This window comes from Callospermophilus lateralis, chromosome 2 (genome assembly GCF_048772815.1).
Source record: "Callospermophilus lateralis isolate mCalLat2 chromosome 2, mCalLat2.hap1, whole genome shotgun sequence".
Taxonomy (NCBI): domain Eukaryota; kingdom Metazoa; phylum Chordata; class Mammalia; order Rodentia; family Sciuridae; genus Callospermophilus; species Callospermophilus lateralis.
This window is the reverse complement of record NC_135306.1, coordinates 6413095-6436271: the sequence shown is the minus strand read 5'-3', so window position 1 is coordinate 6436271 and position 23177 is coordinate 6413095. Positions and strand designations below refer to the sequence as shown.

The 23177-nt window shown below is 53.1% G+C and overlaps 1 protein-coding gene across 4 annotated transcripts in view; it reads left to right on the top strand.

The window, feature by feature from the left end:
• The window catches only part of Ptpa (protein phosphatase 2 phosphatase activator), a 27195-nt gene extending 4018 nt beyond the window's left edge, over positions 1 to 23177 (top strand). For all 4 annotated transcript variants that reach the window (XM_076845292.2, XM_077108796.1, XM_076845291.2 and 1 more), the window contains exons 2-10: positions 1933 to 2030; positions 4241 to 4327; positions 8659 to 8784; positions 10097 to 10214; positions 11371 to 11470; positions 12269 to 12393; positions 14409 to 14509; positions 18414 to 18521; positions 21660 to 23177. In XM_076845292.2, the coding sequence (XP_076701407.1) occupies positions 2007 to 2030; positions 4241 to 4327; positions 8659 to 8784; positions 10097 to 10214; positions 11371 to 11470; positions 12269 to 12393; positions 14409 to 14509; positions 18414 to 18521; positions 21660 to 21737 (867 nt within the window). In that variant the 5' untranslated portion in view covers positions 1933 to 2006 and the 3' untranslated portion in view covers positions 21738 to 23177. The remainder of the gene's footprint in view (positions 1 to 1932; positions 2031 to 4240; positions 4328 to 8658; positions 8785 to 10096; positions 10215 to 11370; positions 11471 to 12268; positions 12394 to 14408; positions 14510 to 18413; positions 18522 to 21659) is intronic.

Below are 23177 nucleotides of genomic sequence, written 5' to 3'. Positions count from 1 at the left end.
AGTGTCCTCATATCTCCTTAAGTTTTGTTCCAAATGAGCTTGTAGTAAACTCATTTAAAAAAAAAAAACAAAACAAAAAAAAAACCTTTGGGTTTCCAGAGATCTTTGGATTTTGGAATTCTGAATGAGGATTTGCAGCTCATGTTTCTCAACGTCCCAAAGTGGAGGGTATTCTGTGGCTTAGTGTGAGGTGTGCCTCTGGTTTGGCACATTGTGCTCTCCTGTTTTCCTTCCCCCAACCTCTGAAAATACAAATTTCTATTTAAAATTGTGGCTTTTTTCGGATTACAAAAGTGCTGTATGCTTGTTTTTAAAAGTAATATGTAGGCCAGGCACAATGGTGCATGCTTGTAATCCCAGTGGCTCAGGAGGCTGAAGCAGGAGGATTGTGAGTTCAGAGCCAGCCTCAGCAACTTAGCGAGGCTCTAAGCAATTCAATAAGACCCTGTCTCTAAGTAAAATGCAAAAAAGGGCTGGGATTTTCCCTGGGGGGGGGGGGAATGCTCCCCAAAAATAAAAAACCCGTAATACGTAACTTAGAAAATGGAAATCCTTTATATCGCATCTCCTAGATACGACCATCGGTAACTTTGGTGTTTAACCCTTTAGGTTTTTTTCGATTCATATACTAATATGTGCATGTGTTATTTATGTTAGGATGTGTAAATGTTTTTACGAAAATGAGATTATGCTAAATATTACATGCTGCAAATTTTCCTTTTTAAAAATATTTTTAGCTGTAAATGGACACAATATCTATCTATCTATCTATCTATCTATCTATTTTTCTATTTATATGTGGTGCTGAGGATCAAACCCAGTGCCTCCTCACCTGTGCTGCAAGGCAAGCGCTCTACCACTGAGCCATAGCCCCAGCCCACATACTGCAATTTTCTCTTTACTTTTTAATATCTAGGCTGCCTTTCCTAGGCCCATAATATAGACTTTCTTCCTTTTAAAAGCTTTGAATATTTCCATTATGTGGTCATATCCTTGTTTACCCATCACCTTATTGATTGATATTTGGGTTGTTTCCAAGTTTTTTTCAGTGCAGTAAGTGCCTTTGTGTGTTCCTCAGTCTCTTTGACAAGTGCATCTGAAGGGAAGGTTGCTGTAAGGAGCTGTTGGCCCCATGGGTACTGCTTGAGTTGGCTCTTGAGGAGACAGCAGAGTGCCACTGAGCGGGTCCTACTGACTGCCTCTCCTGCTGATACGATGCAGGAAAGTTCCTATCTTTCTCCATCCCCAGTCCAGGGCCAGTTATTTTAATCCACCAGCCCTATTTGGGATAAGGGCTCACTGGTAATTTACTGGTCTCTGCTTATTTGGGAGTTGGTGGGTTTTTTTCCTAATGTTGTTTGCAATTTGTATTTCTCTTTTCCATCATTAAATTGCCTGTGTATCAACTTGGTTTTATTTTTCTAACTCTCTTGCCCAGTTAGACAGTGGGAGGCCAGGCCATGGCTACTAAAGCCTCATCCCCAGCCCTATTTTGTATTTTATTTAGAGAGAGAGTCTTACTGAGTTGCTCAGCGCCTCACTTTTGCTGAGCTGGCTTTGAACTTGTGATCCTCCTGCCTCAACCTCCTGAGCCACTGGGATTATAAGCATGCCCAGCTAGTCTCTTTTTTTTAAGACAGGGCCTTGCTGAGTTGTCTAGGCTGGCCTCAAACTAATTATTCTCCTACCTCAACCTCCCAGGTTGCTAGGATCACCTCACCTTTTATCTTTGCAGAGTGAGGAAGGCAGGAGGCTTGTGGGTTTGGCTTAATAAGGTATTCCTTTGTCCTGGAAGTGCATGTCTGGCTCTGCTAGGGTCAGGTGTTAGAGTCTTGGTTTAGAAAAGAGAGATAACAGTGAGCACACATGTGTATGTATGTACCGGGGGAGGGATTCTAATTACCTATTTGCCATTTCATTATCTTTATAAAGATTCTTCAGAGGACACCCCTTCAGGTGCTCAGAACTTCATCATTCCGAAAAAGGAGATCCACACAGTTCCAGACATGGGCAAATGGAAGCGTTCTCAGGTACCCATGGTGTCTGTACTGTAGAGTTAGAACTGGGAGAGAGGTTGGGCCTCTTCATAGACAGGGTTTTCTAGGTATGACTGAGGCCATGAGTATCTTGGCCTTTCTTATTCTTGAAGCCTGAGTTGTCAGAAGTAAGGGAGAGGAATGGCAAGGTTGCTGACTGTCCCTTGCCCTCAGGGGCAGCCTTCAGAGATGCTGGATCAGGAAGTCTCAGGGCTAGGTCCCTGGTAGCCCTAGAGAGTTCTACTCTGGTTGTCATAGACCATGGCCCTGAATATTGTTGTACTGGCTGAATGTGAGTATTCTGAATAATATCTGGTCACTGGGATCCAGTGCGTCAGAGATAGAAAATGCTGTTTCGTGTTCACTTTGGCCAGGGACATGGCTGAGCCTAAAAATAGCTAGGGACTGTGGGCAGACAGGGCTTAGGGTTTCTCTGCTGCTCAGCTCAAATAGTGGCATGTACATGCCAGGCTTCTGGTCCAGCTGTGGAAAGATGGGGACTGAGAAAAACAAAGCCCATTTTGAATTCTTAGGGAAGGCCTTGGGCCCAGCTTCTGTCAAGCTCCTACACCTGATCTGGTCAGCTGGGATAGAGAGTGTCTGTCATTCATGCAGGCAGGCAGGCCAGGGGCCCTTGTGTGCCTGGCAGATTCTCTGAGGAGTGGGATCTGCTCTGCTGCGTTGAGCCCAGACCCTGCAGCTCCTGTGCCTTGTCTTGGTGGGGTCAGGGGTCACCAACCTGTGGCTTCACATGTCTGCCTCTCAGTGTTCTGAGTCTTCCCTGGATAAACACCTTGGCCTCTCCAGCTGCCCAGAAAACTGAGTTTGAGTTCTTTTATCTCCAACTTCCCTGCCTCAGAGTTTCTCAATCTCCACCGGGGACATTTTGGGGCAGAGAATTATTGCAGGTGGCTGTCCTGGGAGTGGTCAGCTCTACCCATTGAATGCTAGCAGCACCTTTTTACCCAATTGTTAGCACCAAAAATGTCTCCAGGCATTGTCAGCTGTCCTCTGGGAGCCATTGAAACCTGCTTCTCTACTTTCACCTGCTAGTGTTTTGGGATCCCCAGGATCCCTGTGAGGCAGTGAGTGAACACATTGTCGTGAGCCATCCATGGGCTGTGTGTGAGCTCTGCGCATTTGAGTGATATGAGGGGACTGGTCTGATGTTGCTGTCTGATTGGGCTCTGCATTGTATGTGTGCCTTTCCTTTTGCTCTGCCTGTCATCTCACACAGCACCTGAGATGGGCATGACTTGCCATGATGTCAGTCAATCTGCTGACCACAAGACATCACTGAGCAAGACTCCACCCTTTGAAACCCAATCCCTTGCCTTATTTGGGTAGAACTTTCTATCCAATGTCCTTTCCCCAATAAATAGAGGGGTTCAGGGTGTGCCTGCTCTCTTGCCTCTTACCTCCCTTGCTCCCCTTGCCCTCTAGCATGGGAGCTGATACCTGAGGTCCCAGAGCCATCCCTAACCTCAGCAGTTGAGAAAAAGTTGTTTTCGTGTTTGAGAGGCTTCTTCGCCGTTTTCATAGTTATAGATACGGCCAACTCTTTTGCACCCAGCTCATCTCATCAGCTGGTATGGGCTGACAGGATTGTCTGGTGTAGGAATGCCTGGTTCCCACGTGCATTCCAGCCTGGCTCTGAGGAGGGGTCCAGCAGGAAGCTGGGGTTGCATGTGTCAGGGACCTGGCTGTAGGCAGAACACAGCTCCTGGAAGCACAGCCTCTGCACTGCAGCCAGACACCCTGGCTTGTGTGCAGCAGGAGGACATCTGGAAGATGATGGGGAAGGACCCTTGAAGGTCTTCCCTGGAGTCCTAGGAGTGTAGCACAGTGGTCAGGCACCCAGGTACTCTGCTATGGAGTTGGGCTGGCTGGCTCCCAGCTCCGTGTCTGGTGAGATCTTGGTCCTGAACATCTTGGGCAAAGCACTCCTCCACTGGAAGTCTTGGTTTTCTCATCTGTGAAGTGGGGCCAGCAGTAGTGTCCCCCTCATGGGGGTGTTGTGCAGGAAAGCCACTGGCAGCAACAGCAAGCATTCAGTGAGCATAACTAGAACCAGGTGTCATTGTACTTGGGAACTGCCAGCTTTACTGAGTATGTGACATTATGTGTTGAGCCCTCCCATGGGTTTGGGAGCCAGAGCGGTGTGGGTGAAGGTGGGGTCTGACGTCCTCTCCTCTGTCTGCTAGGCCTACGCTGACTACATTGGATTCATCCTCACCCTCAACGAAGGCGTGAAGGGGAAGAAGCTGACCTTTGAGTACAGAGTCTCTGAGGTAGGCGGAGCCTGCTGCTGCGCCACCCTGGCTGCTCGCCAGATGCATGGTTTGTTCTGCTGTCCATAGCTCTAACATTTTATGTCTGAAGAGATGAAAATTTATAACTGGAATCAAGGCCAATACACAGATTTGTTTTGTTTTGTTTTGTTTCGGTAGCAGGGATTGAACCAGGGGCACTTTACCACTGAGCCACATCCCAGCCCTTTTTATTTTTTATTTTGAGACAAGGCCTTGCTAAGTTGCTTAGGGCCCTGCTAAGGTTTTGGCTTTGAACTCAAAAGTTCTCCTGCCTCACCTCCCAAGCCACTGGGATCACAGGCATGACCGCCTTACCTGTAACTCTTCGTACAGTTTATACCTGCATTTTTGCTGTTTTTGGTCCTGGAAATTGAACCCCAGGGATTACCTGGCATTTTAATATAACTTTTGAAACTAAAATAAAGGACAAAAGAAGTAAATGTGCTCCCTGGAGAGATCATTTATTGAAATGTGTGTAACCCTATCAAAAAAGCTGGCCTTTCCCTCAGTGCCCTGGAGATGGCATGCCTCTTGGCACTGCCACCGAGTGACTGCCTCATCCGCCCAGCCCTTGTTTATTTAAACAGCCCTGACTTGAGGGTTAAGGTTGTGTCCCTGGACACTGCTGCTCTGATCACAGCTGACACACAGACCTGTGGGCCTATTTCCTGAGGTTTCATTCTCAGAAGGGGAAATGTGGAGCAGAGGTCACATGCAGTTGTTTGTTTGGTGTTTGGTTTGCACTGCTCAGTGGTGCTTTCTGGTGGTTCCACAGGCAGATTTGTTTGTTCAGGGTGGTCAGGAACCGTGGGCAGGCAGAACCTGTGGGAGGGCGTATTTTGCAGACTGTTCACTGTGGCAGTGCCATCTCCCAAGGCTAGGTCCTAGGCCTTCAGTGGCCTCTTGGGTTCATGTTCTAGTTGGCCCAGAGCCACTGTGAACCTCTTATCTCTGCCACCAGAGCCTGATGTCCTTTCTCAATGCTTCGGCCTACCCAACCACAGCCTGGGGCCTGTTGGGTAAGGGCTAGCTTGCCCTGGCCCAGTTTCTTCACCTTCCAAAGCTGACATTGCCCACTCGGCCCTCACACCATGTCCCTGGTGGAGTACCTCTTCTTGGGTCCTCTCTAGCTACTCAGTGGCCCAGGACTTGTTCCCGTCCTCTTGGGGGAGCTAGGCCTGTGCTGGGTGCAGATAGGTAGCCTTCCCTTGGGAGCCAGCCCACCAGTGGCTTTTAGGTTGGTTCTTCCTGGGCTGTGGCTCAGGGCACAGGTGACTGGCAGGAGAAAAGGTTCCTCCTTGAGCCTGTGGGGAGGTTGCTCATCTTGCTCAGTGGGCCAGGAATATGGAGGGGCTAATTAAAGGGGAATGTCATAATTACCCCAGCAAATACTTAGCTGCCAATCCCTTTCTGGTTCCTCAGCTGCTCCTGAGGGTATATGGGAAACGGCCACCATGCCAGGCATTGTCTTAATGTAAGAGCTGTTCTTTTGGCAGGATGTGGCATTGTTTATGTGCTGGGGTTCTGGAGTCAGGCTAACTGGGATTGCTATTGCACCACTTCCAAACCTAGTGACCTTGCCCTTTTTGATTCTTGGTGTCCTCATCTGTATGGTGAGAAGAGACAACAGATGTATGTATGTATGGCCCCAGGGAGGGGCCCCTGAAATCTCGTGCAGGGTTTTTCCCCACCTACTGTGCCTGACACGGACTACAGGCCCTTGCTGCTCTCTTGCTTTGTGTTCTCGATAGGTTTTACTGGGTACTAATGTTTATGCTATTGCTTCATCTGGGGTCTTTCTGACCTGGGTTCATCCCAGTGCTGGCCTGACTCTGAGCAGAGATGACTAATTTGGTCTCCAGCGGTCTCTCTGCTTCTGCCCACAGCCTGCAGGGTAGCAGAGGCACTGTGCATGGCTTGTGGCCTCTCCTCCTTCCGCCTGCCCTGCGCAACTGCTGAGCTGCCTTGTCCTCTCAGCTCTGGCTCCTTCCTCACAGATGGTGGCTGCTGCTCCAGCACAGGCAGAATGACCTGGCTACAGCTTCCACACAGTCTCAGCCTGTGATTAGAAGCTTTTATATTAGATTTAGATTGTACTTTAGATTTAAAAGATAGATTTTATTTTAGATGCCTGTCCTACTCTTTGGGCGTTATTATTTTTTTGTTTTTGTAAAATAAAGGTGATAGTGGATAGAAGGTTTATTTTTGTTGTTTGTTTTTCTAACATGCTAAGGGGGCATGATGAGATGATGGCTGATAAGAGTTTTAGGGGAGGTTTTCCTGGTCCATGAAATCCATAAAGGAAGCCCTGCTCCAGGCAGAAGGAGGGCCCTCAGGTTATTCTTGGTGCTTCAAAGGGAATCCAGCTCATAGTCCCCCACCTCCTTCACTCTTCCCTCCACAGACTCCACAGAGGCAGTGGAGGCAGCCTCTGCATTTAAAAAGCCCTCTCCAGGAGGAGGAGCTGGGAGCCTTTTAATCATTCATTGACCCAGCTGAACTAGCAGCTGGGGCCTGGCTCCTGCCTCCTGGAGCCACGCCTTGGTCTCCTTCAGTGCCCAGGGAAGCTGGGGCCTGGAGGGACCTCCAGGGAGGCTGTGCTTCCTGAAGCCAGGCTTCCCTTATCACCCTTCCTGAGCCCTGGTTGCCGCATGGGGTCTGGTTTGGGCTGTGCTCATGAGCAGTTCCTGGTGACCTGGTTCTTCACAAAGCCAGGCTGTGGCAGCATTTGCTGTCACGGTTCAGCAAGGCAGTTATGCCACCCTAGCAATCTGCCTCAGCCAGGTATTAAAGGAAGAATTCTCTTCCTTTCCCCCATGTGCCGAGCACAGGTACAAGGGAGCTGCACAGCCCGGCACATTGCCTGTGTCGTGGTTGGTGCTTCCTGACTGGACACAGCTGGAGCTGCAGATTAGCCTGTATTTCATTGGCCAAAGTTCCCCCACTACAGGGGGACAACAGCCGTTGGCATCTCCACTCACAACAGCGGCCCTGCACACAGCTGCAATCTGACTCTGCCTTTAAGACACTGCTTTTTCTGTGGGCATTGCCCTGCTGGTTCCTAGCTATTGCCAGGGTTTCCTTGAGGTTTCTCCTGATGCCATTCGTTCCTGTAGACACAGGCAGGATCTGCCTGGCTTGGGATTGCCTTTGCATGCTCTCTCCCTCCTGCCTTCATTTCTGGCCAGCTCCTCCAAGCCACAGTCTCTAGCTGCCCAGATCTCTTTTCTGAGTGATGTTTGTGCGCTCGTACCTCCCGTCTCCATGGCACCGTTTCCACTCCCTAGTCCCTGTCTTTTGAGGGAAAGGTGTTGAGGTGGGCATTGCATGCGATGGTCCAGCATTTCCATGGAGGTTGAGTCGAAGATCGTTCACCATAGTGTGGTCTGTGCTGTGAAACAATTGGAAACGGCCCAGACATTTAGTAGCAAGGAATTGCCAGATCAATTGCCATGCACTGTGCAGTGGGATGTGCCCACTCAGTAGGGGCATCATAGCATTCAATTCGTGCTGATGTGGGAAGAGGTTCCTCTGGGTCTCAAGTCCATGTGTGCATCAGTCACCCTGCCACCCTGTGTGGGCACTGTGCACCGTAGGAACCCTTGTTCCTAGACTTGAGATGAAGAAATGGAGGCTCACAACTATAGTTGCAGCAGCTCAGTAGTGTTTTGGCTAAGATTTGAATACAGGCCCATCTGCCGTCAGAGTTCGTGCTAAACATGGGAAAAGACAAAGTATAAAAAGAGCAGAGGGGGCTAGGCTGGGGCTCAGGGGTAGAGCATTTGCTTAGCATGTGTGAGGCACTGGGTTTCGATTCTCAGCACCACATATAAATAAAATAAAGGCACATTGACAACTAAAAAATACATTTGAAAAAAACAAGAGCAGGGGGCTTGTTGAGATGTGGATCGTTTGTGAATGGCAGGCCATTCCCCACTTTCATGTCCTTCCTTTTACACTTCTGTATTCTGGGAGGGAAGGTGTCCTTATGGAAGGCCACAATAAACTCTATTTTAGCAAAGCTCAGGGCCGGGCTTGTGCTTGTCCAGCAGCCCTCCATAGAAAGAGTGCTGAACCACCCATTCCTTCCCATTGGCCTAGTGCTGGTCCCTCTCTAAAGCTCCACTGCCCCTTGCACCCATGACCCTCCTTCATCTTCAGGATAGTTGGGAAGAAAGGGGGTCAGCAAGGAGGATGATCAGAAGGTGCCATGGTGAGGCGTCACCATCCAGCAGCAGTTGGGACTTCCCTCAGTTGCTCTGGCCTAGGGCCACAGGTCACTGACTTGGTACCTCTCTTTTACCATGCAGGCCATTGAGAAGCTGGTGGCCCTTCTCAACACACTCGACAGGTGGATTGATGAGACCCCTCCGGTGGACCAGCCCTCTCGATTTGGGAACAAGGCCTACAGGACCTGGTATGCCAAGCTCGATGAGGTAAGGCTGCCACAGCACAGATGTGGGGTGAGCCGGTGGGAGGCTGGTTCTGGCACTGAAGGGAGAAGGGCCTACGTGTGTGGAGCAGGCATATCAAGCTTTTGAGCACATAAAAGTCACAGGGAATTTGTTAAAATGGCAATTCCATTTTCTCAAATTGCAAATGTGTTTACCGTATGTCCCAGACGTCTTCTGGGAACTGCTACTGTGGTTACATGATCTCATGAACAAGCTTACTTTTTTACTTATTTGTTTTTTTGTGGTGCTAGGGATGGAACCCAGGGTCTCTCAATTGCTGAGTTAGTGCTCTACCACTGAGCTAAATACCCAGTCAGGAGGCTGCTTGTTAAGTTACTGTTGGTATTGGCAGCAGATAGGAAATATCTCAAGTACCCATCGAGGGGTATCCAATACTGGGCCACCCACACCATGGAGTGCCATGCAGCTATAAAGAAGAATAAGGACACTGTGCAGGGAGCTCATTGGAAGGGAATCTGTGACTTAATGTCAAGTGAAGGAAGAACCCGTGTAGTGATGCAGGTGGTGAGAAAGAGGAAATAAAGTACGTGTCTGTGTTGCTTGCATCTGCGTGAGGAGCACCCTGGAAGGTGCACAGGAGGCTCTTCCAGCAAGGCTTCTTCTGAGGGTGGGGAGGGGTGGAGAGAGACCTGAGCAGCCCATCTAAAGTGTTTGCTTGGTATTGGGGATTGCACCTTTGGCGCTTTGTCCCTGAGCCCTTTCCCCAGCCCTTTTTTAATTTTTTGAGAAATGGCCTTGCTAAGTTGCAGTTCTCCTTCCTCAGCCTCCCCAGCCGCTGGGATTACAGATGTGCGCCACTGTACCTGGCCAGCCATATGGATCATGACCTATGTTCTTACCATTACACTCATCACCATGTCAAACTGCAGAGTATTTGGGCTCTCCATCAGGGAGAATAATGCTGCTTGGGACATTCTTTTGTGTTTCTTTGGCATATTTATGGCACAGGCTCTTGCTGCCCTGGAGTGTGAAGGATGTTGACTATGGGGACAGTAGCCCTGGCCTCCCAGAGTCCTTCTGGGCTCCCAGTGAGTTACCAGAAGGAGAGTAGATTCTCTGTCCTGGCCTCAGACCCCTGTGCCCTGGGGGAAGGTCAGCAGGTGATAGGTCAACCCAGGGTATTCTTTCTGCTGTGAAAAGTAAGTGTCCGTCCTTCTGAGGCACTCAGATCAGGGCGCAGGGCCAGCCTACATGGCAGCCTGGGCTCCAGCCAGATGCTGCCCCACATACTACCTGACCTGCTGCCCTGTCTTTGTGTCTCTTGTGCTATCAGGAAGCAGAAAACTTGGTATCCACAGTCGTGCCCCCTCAGCTGGCCGCAGCCGTGCCTGAAGTGGCTGTCTACCTGAAGGAGTCTGTGGGGAACTCCACGCGCATCGACTACGGCACAGGTATCTGCTGCTTGTGGGGTCTGTGCGGGTTTGGCCTTGCAGCTTTCTTCTTGCTGGGGATTGTTTCATGGCCCTCCTCCGAGCTGGCAGCAGTTCCCCCAGCCCTCACAGCCTACTGGGGCCTGCTTGGGTGCCCTTGTTTTGGGGAGGTGTGTGTGGGTAGCCTAATGCTGCAGCTCTGGATTGGGCCACCAGGGGGAGCCAATGCCACATGCATGGTGGCTACTCAGAGCTGATTGCTGGTTTTGTAAAGATAGTCTCTGTGAGCTCAGTATCATCACTCAAATAATAACTGATTGAGCACTTACTATACCTCAAGGCAACTGCTTACAGAAGCTTTGTCAGATGAAAGAGCCTCTGTGCCCCCAGCAGCATCTGGCCCCACTCCCTGGTGCCTCTTGCCTCCTACCCGTGTTCTCATTTGTTACTGTCTCACCAGTACCTGACGTGGACAATGACTACAAAAATAGTAGGTGCTCAGTAAATTGGGTAGGCTTGCTGAATGAGTAAAACCATAAAATAAAATGTGCATCCCCCCCCCTTTTTTTTTGGTACTGGGGATTGAACTCAGGGGCACTTGACCACTGAGCCTCATCCTCAGCCCTATTTTGTATTTTATTTAGAGAAGGGTCTCACTGAGTTGCTTAGTGCCTTGCCATTGCTGAGGCTGGCTTTGAATGTGCAATCCTCCTGTTTCAGCCTCCCCAGTGGTGGGATACCAGGCATGAGCCACCGTGCCCAGCAGGTACGTGTCTTTTTAAGAAGCCAATAGCCTGGCTAGGTATAGTGACTCATGCCTGTCATCCCAGCCACTTGGGAGGCTGAGGCAGGAGGTTTGCAAGTTTGAGGCCAGCCTCAGCAATTTAGCAAGGCTGTAAGCAACTTAGCAAAACACTTTTTCAAAGTAGAAAACAAAAAGGGCTGGGGTTATGGCTCACTGGTGAGGTTTCCCTTAGTTCAATCCTTGTATCAAAAAAGACAAAAAACAAAAACTAGCCTGGGCCTTTGGGGAACTCTTATGGATGTTTTGGAAAGGCCCAGGTCCTCCTGGGTAGGAGAGAGGGCTTGTTTACCTCCTCGCTGGCCTCTAGCAGGTCAGGAGCAGCCCGGATTTTCTCCTGGAAGACTGTCCACTTGACTGTTTCTTCTCCCCTAGGGCATGAGGCGGCCTTTGCTGCCTTCCTCTGCTGTCTCTGCAAGATCGGGGTGCTCCGGGTGGACGACCAGATAGCTATTGTCTTCAAGGTGTTCAATCGGTAAGGGGGAACAGGGGCAGGAGAGGCGCTGCTGGGGTTGGGAGCCAAGGGGGTCTCTTGTCCTGGGGTGGGGTGCCGGAGGGTCTTTAGTGCCTACAACCCTCGTCCTGTCCTAACTGAGCCCTGGCTGTGGGCGTCCACAACTCCTTGTTCACCCGGTTGTGGCCTCAAATGAAGGCCAGGGAAGGAAGTGTTGTGAGCTATGCTCCTGGTGCTGGGCCTGTGAGGCACCGTCCTGAGTCCTGCTCAGCTCACAGAGTCCTGTGACAGCCCTTTGAAGTGCAGGCGTCCCTTTCCTTTCACAGAGAAACGGTCTCTACTGAGATCCCTCAGCCCCTGAAGCCAGGCAGCTCGCTGGGCAGTGCCGTGTGCACAGAGCCTCCGCTCCTGGGTGCGTTCCACCATGCCAGTGCACAGGCCCATGGGCGGTGCGGCCTGTGGAAGCCCCATTCTGACAAAATGGGAGGTTGGAGCTGAGAGGACCGAGGAGATGATCTCTTAGACTCTCGCCAACCTCTCGACAGCACCTGGAGGTTGGAGAAGTGGAGGCTCTTGCCTGAGGTCTCACTTGCTATAGTTGATGGCAACAAAATCCAGTTTCCTAGTTGGTGTTTTGTCCCTTTTCCTGCAGAAAGAAGACTTGAGTTGGGGGGACAGAGTGACGTGGTTTGGAGGTGCTGGCTGGGCCTCCCGCCTTTGTCCAGCTACGCCCTTCCGTGGTTCTTGGCTGCCTTCTTCTGGAGGCAGGGGCTGAGGGATGGAGACTGTACTCACTTTTCACCCCCATTTCCCATGCAGGTACCTGGAGGTTATGAGGAAGCTCCAGAAAACATACCGGATGGAACCGGCTGGCAGCCAGGGTGTGTGGGGCCTGGATGATTTCCAGTTTCTGCCCTTCATCTGGGGCAGTTCACAGCTGATAGGTAATGGAGGGGGCGCCCATCCTTTTGCCCAGACCCTGGGTGCCTTCCGTGTGCCCCTCCTCCCTTCCCTCCTTCCTGCCCAGGGCAGACAGTGACAGCTTGTAAAGCCGGGCATTAGACCTGCTATTGATGAAGACTGTTTGCTGTCGACCTTCTGCTGTGAGCCCGTGTGGCCGGCCGGGGGAGGCGGAGGCCGAGTGCCACCAAGATAATGGAAAGTGACATGGGCTGGAGCAAGGATGCATAATGGACTGTGTGAAATGCACCTTGCTCCTGGCAGCAACTGCGGGATTTTATGTTGAAAACGAGGGGCTCTTTCGATTTGATGACCAACGTCATCCACTTATTATCAATCTGTGTGCTGGGGCCCATCAGGGAACTGCTGCCATGATGGGGTGTGGGCTGCTTCCTGTGGGGCTTGGACAGACCTGCTCTGTGATGCCCCACTGTGAAACTGTTCTCCAGACGTGATCATTCGCTCAGGATCCACCAGTGGGCTGGGGGGGTGTGTCATAGTCTCTATTATTTTTTTTATTTTTTTAGTACTGGGATTGAACCCAGGGCACATAACCACTGAGCCACACCCCCAGCCCTTTTTATATTTTATTTTGAGACAGGGTCTTACTGAGTTGCTGAGGCTGACTTTGAACTTATAATCCTCCTCCCAAGCCACTGGGGTTCATCTGCACTCGGTTTATCTCTGTTTTAATGTAGGATGAACTGCCTACAAGATGATATTTGGGTGCCTGTTCGTAGAGGACCCTCTCTGTGTGAGGTGCTGCCCTCAGTGCCTAGGTAGAGGTTACTCCCTGACCCCACAATCTTCTTAGTGACCCAATGGAGGGTCACCCAGTAAAGGGTCTTTACCCGCATAAGGCCAGGCGTGGTGCTGAGTGCTGTGTGGTAATTTTTGTCATGTGGTCCTCAACATCCCGAGGGGCCACTGTTCTCATCTTCACCGCCCAGATGAGGAAACAGGGCTGACCTCCTTCATCCAGGGTCACAGTTAGAGAGAGACAGTCATCTGAGTGCCTGAGAACACAGTCAGGTCGCTTCATGTTGGACACAGTTTGAGAAGCGTGTTTTCAAGTGGTCTCATTGCGCCAGCATCCTGTGCTTGCCGCGCCGCCTGGGACAGCTGAGCTGTATTTAGCTGTCTCCTGACACAGGCCGGTGGCCATAAAGATTGAGGCGTTCCAGGGGCTGGGGCTGGGGCTCAAGTGGTAGCGTGCTCACTTGGCATGCGCGAGGCACTGGGTTCGATCCTCAACACCACATAAAAACAAATATTATGTCCACCTAAAGTTTAAAAAAAAAAAAATGTATATATATTAAGAGGTGTTCCAAAACAGTTTTATGGTACTTTTTTATACATAAGAGTATACTCTTAAAATAATGATAAAAAGTATAGTATAGTAAAAACATAAAGCAGTAGCAATCGTTTATCATCGTGATCAAGTGTTATGTATAGTACCTAAGTGTGAGTGTTATGTTTTCTGTGACTGGTAATGCAGCAGGTTTGTTGCACCAGCATCACCATGACCTTGAGAGTGACAGGTTCTGCTCCATAGTGTAACATCATGATGGCTGCATCACTAGCTGATGGGAGTGTTTGAGTTCCATTACACACACATACACACACACACACACACACACACATACACACATACACACATTCCTCCCTCTCCCTCCCTCTCCCTCTCTCCCTCTCTCCCTCTCTCCCTCCGCCCCCCTCAGTGCTGGGGTTTGAACCCAGTACACCATGCCTGCTGCCACACGCAGCACCCCAGCCCCTCCATGATTATCTTGCAGGAGGATTGCTCCTGGGCATGGTCCCTCATTGCCTGAGCATCACCATGTGATGCACAACTGGACACACAGAGAAGGCCATTTATTGCTCTTGCGAGGTCATTGTTGAGAACATTGCAGGCAAAACTGGCCCTGGAGAGTGCTGGGCTGGGGAGCCCAGGTGGCTTGAGGGCCTGTTCTGACCCCTAGGGCTCTGCTCTTCCCAGACCACCCGTACCTGGAGCCCAGGCACTTTGTGGACGAGAAGGCCGTGAACGAGAACCACAAGGACTATATGTTCCTGGAGTGTATCCTGTTTATCACTGAGGTGAGAGAAACAGGCAGGGGGGAAACAGCCTACAGCTTAGAGGGACCAGGGCTGATGGCTTTGGGATGGCTCAGAGCAGCCCAGGGTGGGCTACCAAAGGTGGGCAGGGGTGGCACTAAAAGTGGGCATTGAAAGAGAAAGTCCGTTCTGCCTTTCCTGAAGGGGCTAACCAGCCTTCTGGACACTGCAGGACTCTTGATCTAAGACTCAATTACTAGCTAGACTTGGCGACCTGTGCAGTGGGTTTGAAGGTGGTGGGCATTGTGGGGGGAGGGCCAGCATCTTCCAGGTGGGGCCTCCAAAGTCTGCAGAGCCATTGTAGGAATGGAGGACTAGAGTGACCTGGAGGGGACAGCTTTTCACCTAAAGGGACATATCTTAGTGCCTAAGGACATGCGCCTGAGTGAACTGTTAGAAGTGAAAATGAGCAGCCTGTGGTGGCAGTCGCTGGGCCCAACCCACCTGGCAAGGGCTCTGACTGCAAGCTCTTGTCTCCCTAGGTGGGAACCCCCATGGGTGGTGGGGTTCTACGGAATCCCTAGGCCTCGCCTTAGCTTTTTGAACCAGAACCTCGGGACAAGCACCAAGAGCTGTATTTGGACACCTGACTGCAAGGAAATCCTGGGGCCCAGAGCTCTCAGGGCCTTGCTTCCAGGAGGTGTGGAGACTCCATGTCTCCACCCTGTGCCTGCAACCCTCTATCCCTGAATTTGCAAAGGGTGCCCTAACTCTGCTGTCTAGAGGTGGCTCTTATCTCTTCCCTAAAGCCACATGCTTGTCTGCCCCCTGGTGCCTGTGCACTCCCACCCCAGGGGGCTGCCTCCTTGGTTGCCTGTTCTGAGTCCCCTGAGGCAGGGAAAAACATGGTTAGCAGCCTAGAGCTCACCTCCCCCCTCCTGGTCAACATTCGGCTCAGGCTTCTGCCAAACTCCAGAGGCCAAAGGGGAATGACACATTTTTTCCAAGTCAGCAAATGGAGCTGGGACTGACGGCTGGATGGCTACTGCTTTGCTTTTGGAGATCTGCTGCCTTCAGCAGTGTAGTTGGCCCAAGGTCGGAAGGACTCGAGCAGCCTGGCTTTCTGCCTTGAAAGCCGATCATGCACTGCTTTCTTGGGAGTGCAGTGTAGGGGTCTGCAGAGCCTAGGAGAGAAGAAGAGCAGGTGGGAAGCTGGGGGTGCAGATCCACACCCCGCTGGCCTTCAGGCCCAAAGGCTAAGCTGTCTGGTTCCCTCTGGTGACTGTGCCATGCTCCTAGATCCCTGTTAGTAATTCTGAGAAGGAGGAATGTCGTGGGAGCTTCAGGGACTATGAGAATTGATTCCATGCTAAAACTTTGCAATTTTTGTTGTTTAGTTGGTTATGGTGGTATAAAAACCCCAAAACCGTTCTTGAACTGTAGCAAGTAGGTGGCGCTAAAGGCACACTGAACTCTGGGTGAATTTGGTAACATTTAATTGGGGGAAATGTGGGAGCTGGGGGCAATTTGGGGCTGTTTTGCACCTTCTCTGCAAGGGCTGGTTTTCAGGGGGTCGAGACTCACTGAAATACATGGTGTTAAGCAGTGGATTCTGGGGGACGTGGGCCTCAGAACCTGCTGGGTAGCCTCACACTTGTATTTAATTCTACTCTTGCACTTTAGTGTGGTGGGTGGGTGAGTGGCCTGGTTTGGTGCACCCAGACTCTGGGGTTCAGGAGCCTGGGGGTTTATGTGGAGGCCCTGTGCTCTTTGCTGAGAAAGGGGGCGATGTTGTTTTGGAGACCTGGAAATTCCTAAGGTTTGATGCAGCTAGGAGGTTAAACCAAACACCAAGAAGTTGGGAATCTTGGAACTGGGGAGTCTTCTGCTGCCCTAATAGCCCTGGAATGTGTCCCCAGTGAAGGACCCTGCGCTGGAGTTTTTCTTCTGCTTTGGGAAATGAAGCTCTGGCGCCTTTAAGAGCCCAGGGCAGGCAGGAAAAGAATTTCAGTTTCAATCTGGCTTCTAAATTTGGAGTTTTGGGAAGGGAGGGATCAGATTTCAGCTGGAAGGGAAGGAGCTGACAGGAAGGCGCTGTGCAGAGCCTCCCCCACCCCCTGCCCATCCCCCTCAGTTACTGACAGAGGAACCATTTACAAAAGGCCGATTCTCTGGGGAGTGGAGAGGCAGGAACGCAGCGTCTGTGAGTAATTTCCTGCTCAATATGGCTGCTCTGACTCACACGATTCCCCTGGGGTCATTGCGGGACTGCAGCCTGCTTGCTCGTTCTTGCGCGCTCTTCTCCCTTTGTGGCTAGAATGAGCTAATTTTTTTCGTCGCCTCGCCCCCAATTTCTTTTTTCTTCCTCATCTGTTTTCCTTTCCCAGAGTTTCAGTCTCCTTCTGAAGGACTTAGGCAGACCTGGGGGCTCTGGAGGCCTGGGGATGTCTGCCTTTCCATACAGCCCAGCCTCACTCAGGCTCTGCCACGAGGCCACAGGGGCCTTTGGGGGATGTAGCCCATGCCTCTGGTGGGCGAGGCCCGCCTTCCCTGCGTCCATCTGCATGCCTTTGCCTTGCAGAGACCAGGGTGCCTCCCAGGCAGTTTGCTCACAGGGCTTGGGAGTAGGCAGCGAACCCGGAGAAGGGGCATCTGGGAAAGGCTTAGGTGGCATCTTGGCGAGTAGGACAGTTGGAATAAAGCTGTGCAAAGGGGCCCTGTCAGCTGGGGTGCACTGATGCTATGAGGTTCAGGGAAGGGCCAGGAAGAGCCTCTGGGGACCAGGATGGGCTGGGCTCTGGTGCCTGAGCCTGAGGCACAGATGAACTCTCTGAGTTGGCCTCCCTGGAGAAGTGAGGGGCCTGCCCAGTGGGTCCCCAGCTGGGGGTGCCACTCTGTGCTCCTGAGGGCTTTGTGCCCCACCACCCAGAGGGAACTTAGGGCTTCTCCTTTTTGCTTGGAACATGGAACAGTCCCCCACTCTCAATCCTCCATGCACAGCTTCATCTGGAACTTTCCACCCACTCAGAGTCCAAGGCTGCTTCCTTGCCAGACTCAAGCCTCTTTGCTTTACAGTCTGTCTCTGCAGTCTGGGGCCCCAGTGCTGAGTCCTGTTCCCCAGCATAGTGCTGCCTACAGGCTGGGGAGGGAGCTGGGATGGTGTTGTAAGCCTCATGCTGTGGAGTGCAGAATAGCTCTCCACACACAAACACACACACACACACACACTTCCTTCTCCCAAGTTGTGAATGTTCTTCCTTCCTGGAGGGTCAGACTTCTGGGCTAAAGGATAGACTGTGTCCCCTGCCAGTCTTGCTGTTGTGGTTGCCATCCCTTTCTCCCTCCTGCCAGCCAGGCTGTCTTTCCTGAATCTGCTGCTGGTGCCCCTGCCTCCTGTGCACCCCGCATTCCTTCCCTCCGTTGTCTGCCATGCAGGGGACAGTGGATGCCTATGTTTGGCCAGACCCACCACAGCCCTCCTGCAGCCCCTTTCCTCTGCCCCGTTAGCTCTGCCTGGCAGGTGGGGACCAAGTATGCTGCAGGGAATGGGGTTGTCTAAGCTGCTGCTGCTGTTATCTGAATGGGAATGAATCCACAGCTGGAGAGGCACTCTGTGGCATGAGGGAGCTGGTAGGAGCTGTACCAGGATCTGTGTGGCCATGACATTTTCTGTGGGTGCAGGATGTGTCAGGTGATAGAAACCCAGCCCTTATTTTTGCTGCAGGAAGAGTGATAACTGGGGGTACAGGCAAGTGTAGTTGTATTTTTCCAGTGGGCCTCAAAGGCCAAGGGGACCCCTGCTTCTGGCACTTGTGTGCATGTGTGCCCCTCAGAATATGCTGTGGCCTGGCCCTGGTGTGTATGTGTGAAAGACAGAGCACAGGCCGCAGGGGACAGGGCCAGCCTCCAGGTGACTTTCTTTTAGCTGGTGGTCTTCTTTTCCCAGATGAAGACCGGCCCATTTGCAGAGCACTCCAACCAGCTGTGGAACATCAGCGCCGTCCCCTCCTGGTCCAAGGTGAACCAGGGCCTCATCCGCATGTATAAGGCTGAGGTGAGTGGCTGCCGCCATCCCCCTGCTACCGTGCTGTTTCTGGGGCTGGGTACCAAGCAGATGGGGGCCAAGGCTGCTGCGCCCACCCCATTGTTCTGCTCCAACTCTTAGTCCAGGGCCTGTGACACCTGGAACCTCAGAGTCCCCATCTGGTGTGTGGGCAGTCAGAAAGGCACTGGGCTAAGCCCCGTCTGCCCAGTGAGCCCAGAGGCCCCTCAGGCAGCCTGAATGTCTGTCCCTGTGGTGACAGGAAACAAGGCATTCTTGGGAAGGGGCTCCTCCAGAGGCCCTTTCGGAAGCTGTGTGTGTGGCTGCCGAGTGGGTGGGGATCTGCAGGGAGGCTGGGAACTGGCATTTTAATGACCAATGGCAGGTACTGTCCCTACTCTCAAACCTGTGGCTGGGAGGGGCCTCGGGTGCTGGAGCTCCCCCTGCTGGGAGGTGCTGCCCCTCTCTTGGTGCCTCCTGCCCACAGCTCCTTGGCACCACCCTCCCAGCCTGGAGAGAGCCTATGTCTTTTCATCCTGCCCCTTCCACTAGCTCTCCCATGTCTTGGGCACACTAATGCAGAAGCTGCTTGACCTTGGCCAAGGAAGACCTGGACCTGTAGTCCTTCACCTGAAGCCATGGAACCCAAAGTACCTTTGGTGGTTGTCCTGTGGCTGCCCATGTCTTGATTCCTGGTCAGTCTTCCTTCCCTCCTGTGAGGGGGTGCTCAGAGCTTTCTCCATCTATGAGTGGCAGCAGGACCAGGGAGGGGTGAGAGGGTAGCGTGATTCAGTAGCACAGATGCTTCCAGCTGGCCTGTCTCCTTGTGCTTGGCCTGAAGGGGTTAATGGCGAGCTGCTTGAGCTGACCAGACCTCTCCTTCCGCCCCTCCCCCTGGATCCCCTTCCTCTGGGCTTCACATCCTGTGTCTGGGTTCCAGCCCACATACCTCTCTAATCTGAGAGGCAGTTGCTAGGGCTGCCCAGGCTCCTTCCGGCCTGAGTGCACCCGGGTCAGTATCCTCTGTCCCAGCTCTGTTCTTTCTGACAGTTCTGCTGGGAACTTGAGCACAGTGCTGGCCCTCTCCACCCCTGGGGACTGTCCCAGCAGTGGTGATAGGGGTGCCTGCCCCACTCGTGTGTCAAGACAGTGCTGTAGCTGCCTTCTTTCCCTGTTTGGGACCTTGGCCCAGGGTCCCCGAGGCAGGCCAGAGACAGTGCAGGCCGTCAGCAGGACAGTTGAAGGGTAAAGGTGGCCGGCATTTCTATGGTTGTTGAACACAAGGAAGACACTGCTGAAAATGGCCACCAACTCAGGACGAGTCATGGGAGCAGCAATAGGTGACAAGACACATCTACCGGGCTGCCCGCTCTGGGAGCTGGGATTGCCCCTGCCCTGGGTGCTGCCAGGTGACTCCTCTGAGGGGTAGAGCCCAGGCTTTGTAGTGTCCCCCTCTCATTTCTGAGTTGGCAGCAAGCAACCCTTACCTATGGTCCCCAAGGGCCCAGGGAACTTTGTCAGCCCAGTTCTCATACGGCAATGGGGACCTTTGAGACCCACCACTTTTGAAGTCCAGAAGGAGGTTAGCAGGACCAGGGCCACGAGCCACAGTTGGCTGCTGGAGGGAAGTGGCCTCCTGAGCAGCCACAGAGCCTGCCCAGGCCTGGTGCTGGTGCTCAGGAGTCGGAGGACCTGCCTGGCCTGCCTTCCCGGGGCTTTGCGCGGTAGTGCCTGTCTCTTCTGAGGTCGTCACTGTGTCTGAGGAGACGGTCCCTCTACTTGAATTGCTGGGACCTTCAAGGGCCTGGTGTTGGGAGCCCTGTGAGGGACAAGTTGAGGCAGCTCTCTATCTAGGTGCACGGCAGGGCTGCCTGGTGTGCCTAGAAAAGGGTTTGCTGGAGGCTCCCGGGTAGGGAGCCTCGACTTCTTCCCAGTAGCCTCTGGCCTCTCCTGTGGGTTCTCACATGAGAGCTGGAGGCAGGTTGACCTTTGACCTTTTCTGGCATTTCAGGGCCTGCTCTCCACATTCCCACCACTTGCAGATGACCAAAGCATAATGGTAGCTGCCTTGTCCCTGGTTTGGATCTGCTGCTCCTCCAGGAACCACACCAGGGTCCCAGCTGTGGCTTGGGACCCTGCTCACCTGAGCCTTGTGTCCCTCTCCTTTCCTCTGACTTGTGGACCCCCCCAACCCAACCCAACCCCCTCCCCATTTCTGCAGCTGGTTTCTGAGGTGAGGGAAGTTGGTCCAGTCCCAGCACCCATTGTCCCTCTGCATTAGCTTGAGGTCAAGACTATAGCCAGAGCGAAGCTCTCACCCGCTCTGAGGCCATAAGTCTTATTCTAGCCCAGCCATGAGGCACCTAGCATACTGGTTGTTTCCATGGCCAAAGGTGTGGGAGGAGGCCCTGACCAGCCTGGCAGACCCTGCCTGCCTGTCTGGAGTTGCTGCCCTGAGACTTGAGCTGGGCTGTGGGCACAGGAGGCCAGTGTAGGGCTGTGGCCTAGGCTTGGGCTGCCTGTGCACTAAGCCAGCCTCTGGGGCAGGTCTCAATGGTCAACCTCTGAAGGAGCTGGGCTGGGCGGGTTCAGGATGTCAGCGTCCAGTGTTCTTGTCCCTGTACCCACACAGGGCTGCAGGGAACTGCTTTGGGTGTCAGCTGGTTCCCATTGTCTCACTCTGAAGTGCCAAGATGCCTTTTTTCAGTCCAGAGAACCTAAAAAATGGAAAAAATGGGCCCTAGCTGCTCTGTAAGCTTATGTTCAGACGTTCTCGTACCTCTACGGCCAGGACCTGGGCTGGGCTGGGAGGTCCCATGATTAGGAGGGTCCTTTTGGTCCCGTATCCAGCTTCCCCTCTGGACCAAGTGACGTCTCTCGGCTTCCACTCGGGGGCCAGTCTGGCTCCTCCTCTCCCTCTCCCTCCCCCTTCCCCCTTGCTCTCGTGATAGGGAACAGGAGAGTATCTGTCACCCTTCCTTGAAGGCGCTGCTCTGACTTGGCCATTTCCTAGGTCCTGTTGGGACACCTCCTGGAAGCAGCTTGTCCCAGCCTCTGTGGCTGTCTAAGCTTCCCGGGGACCTGAGTGACCGATCTTGGCCGGCTGGGTGCTGTGTGGCCTTACCTTTCCGCTCTTTCTTTTCCTCACAGTGCCTGGAGAAGTTCCCTGTGATCCAGCACTTCAAGTTCGGAAGCCTGCTGCCCATCCATCCTGTCACATCTGGCTAGGAGGGGCCAAGCCACCAGCGCCATCCAGGCCGGGGTTCCCGTGCCCTCCCCGACCCTGGCACGCCTCCTCCTGCCCCTCCCTCTGTTCTTCTGTTTGATGAGAGGCTGTTGACTGGGTGGGTGGTAAGTGGGGGCTTGAGGAGGGCTCAGATCCCAAAGTTGAAGGACCCAAGTTGGGAGAAATGACCAAAGTGTGGCCAGTTTCCTGACCTCCCCTGTGGTGGATGGGCAAGAAAAAGGGACAGGATCTGTTTCCCACTCCTGCTCCCTGCCCCTCTCCTGCTTTACCTGTCCAGTCCCACTCGGAGGCAGGGGCTGAGGAGGCATCTCACTGTTTCCATTGCTGTCTGGTCCAGTTCTCCGTGAGGCCTTTCTAGGGGTTGGGGTGGCTGCCCCGCGCAAGGGTGGGTCACTCCTAAGCCATGTAGTGGGGGCATATGGGCTGGAGGCTGAGGCTGGCGGGCAGCCATGGGGTGGGCAGGGTGGGTGTTGGAAAGGCCTTGACTGTTCTAGTCAGTGACCTTCCAGACTCCTCAGGCAGCCCCAGAGCTAGAGTGCATCTATACCCAGAGCTCCGTCCTGGCTTTCTGTGCTCCGGCCCCTGACTTTGCCAGATTTACTGTCCATAGCTGCATACCTCCACCCCCCACCCCCCCCACCCTGGGGCTGGCTCAGCTATGGAAGCTGCCCTTTGGGTAGGCCCTGGACACCCGGGAGGGCCGTCTCATTGGGTGGCCTGTCTTCCCAGAACTCTCCCCAGCAAGGAGTGGTGTTAAGAGACTGGTTGGCGGGGCGGGAGGCCTCGCTGTTGGGTCTGTGGAGAACCTGGATTCATTCCTCCAGCCTGTCTAGGGCCCGGCTGCCTCTGCCCCCTCCTCACTGCACAGCCTCCCCCGAGCCCTGGGCTTCTGCCCTGCTCCTCTAGCAGATTGAGTGGCCAGTGTGGGAGGCTGGAGAGGCTGCAGCCACACACTCCTCGTCCTCCCACCCCCTCACGGGATGAGGTAAGCAACGGCCCCCAGGCCCAGGCACTGACTGGAGCATGGGAAGGGCTGCCTGGCAGGCCCCCAAGGGTGGGGGTGCTGACAGCAGCTGGCCACGTCTCTCCTGGGGCTGTTCCTGGGCTGACTCTTGCAGGCTTCCCTGCCCAGCCAGGCCTGCCCTTCTCCACAGCCCCCTCCCTGGTGTAGTCTACAGAACCTTCAGGGAGGGGACACCGAGAAGCACAACCGAGGGCTTGAACCAGGACCAGCCAATGGTCTGGGCAGAGGCTGGGACAGGATTTTGAGAGTCACAGATGAAGTTTCCCAGGAGAGGCCCAGGGCCTGCCTCCCTCCCAGGGTTAGATCATCACCCTCCTGGTTCCCATGTGCCCCCCTGGGCCTGTAGCTCCTGCTCTTTTGTTGCTGTTTGGATTAAAGCCTCTGTTTTGCACCTGTT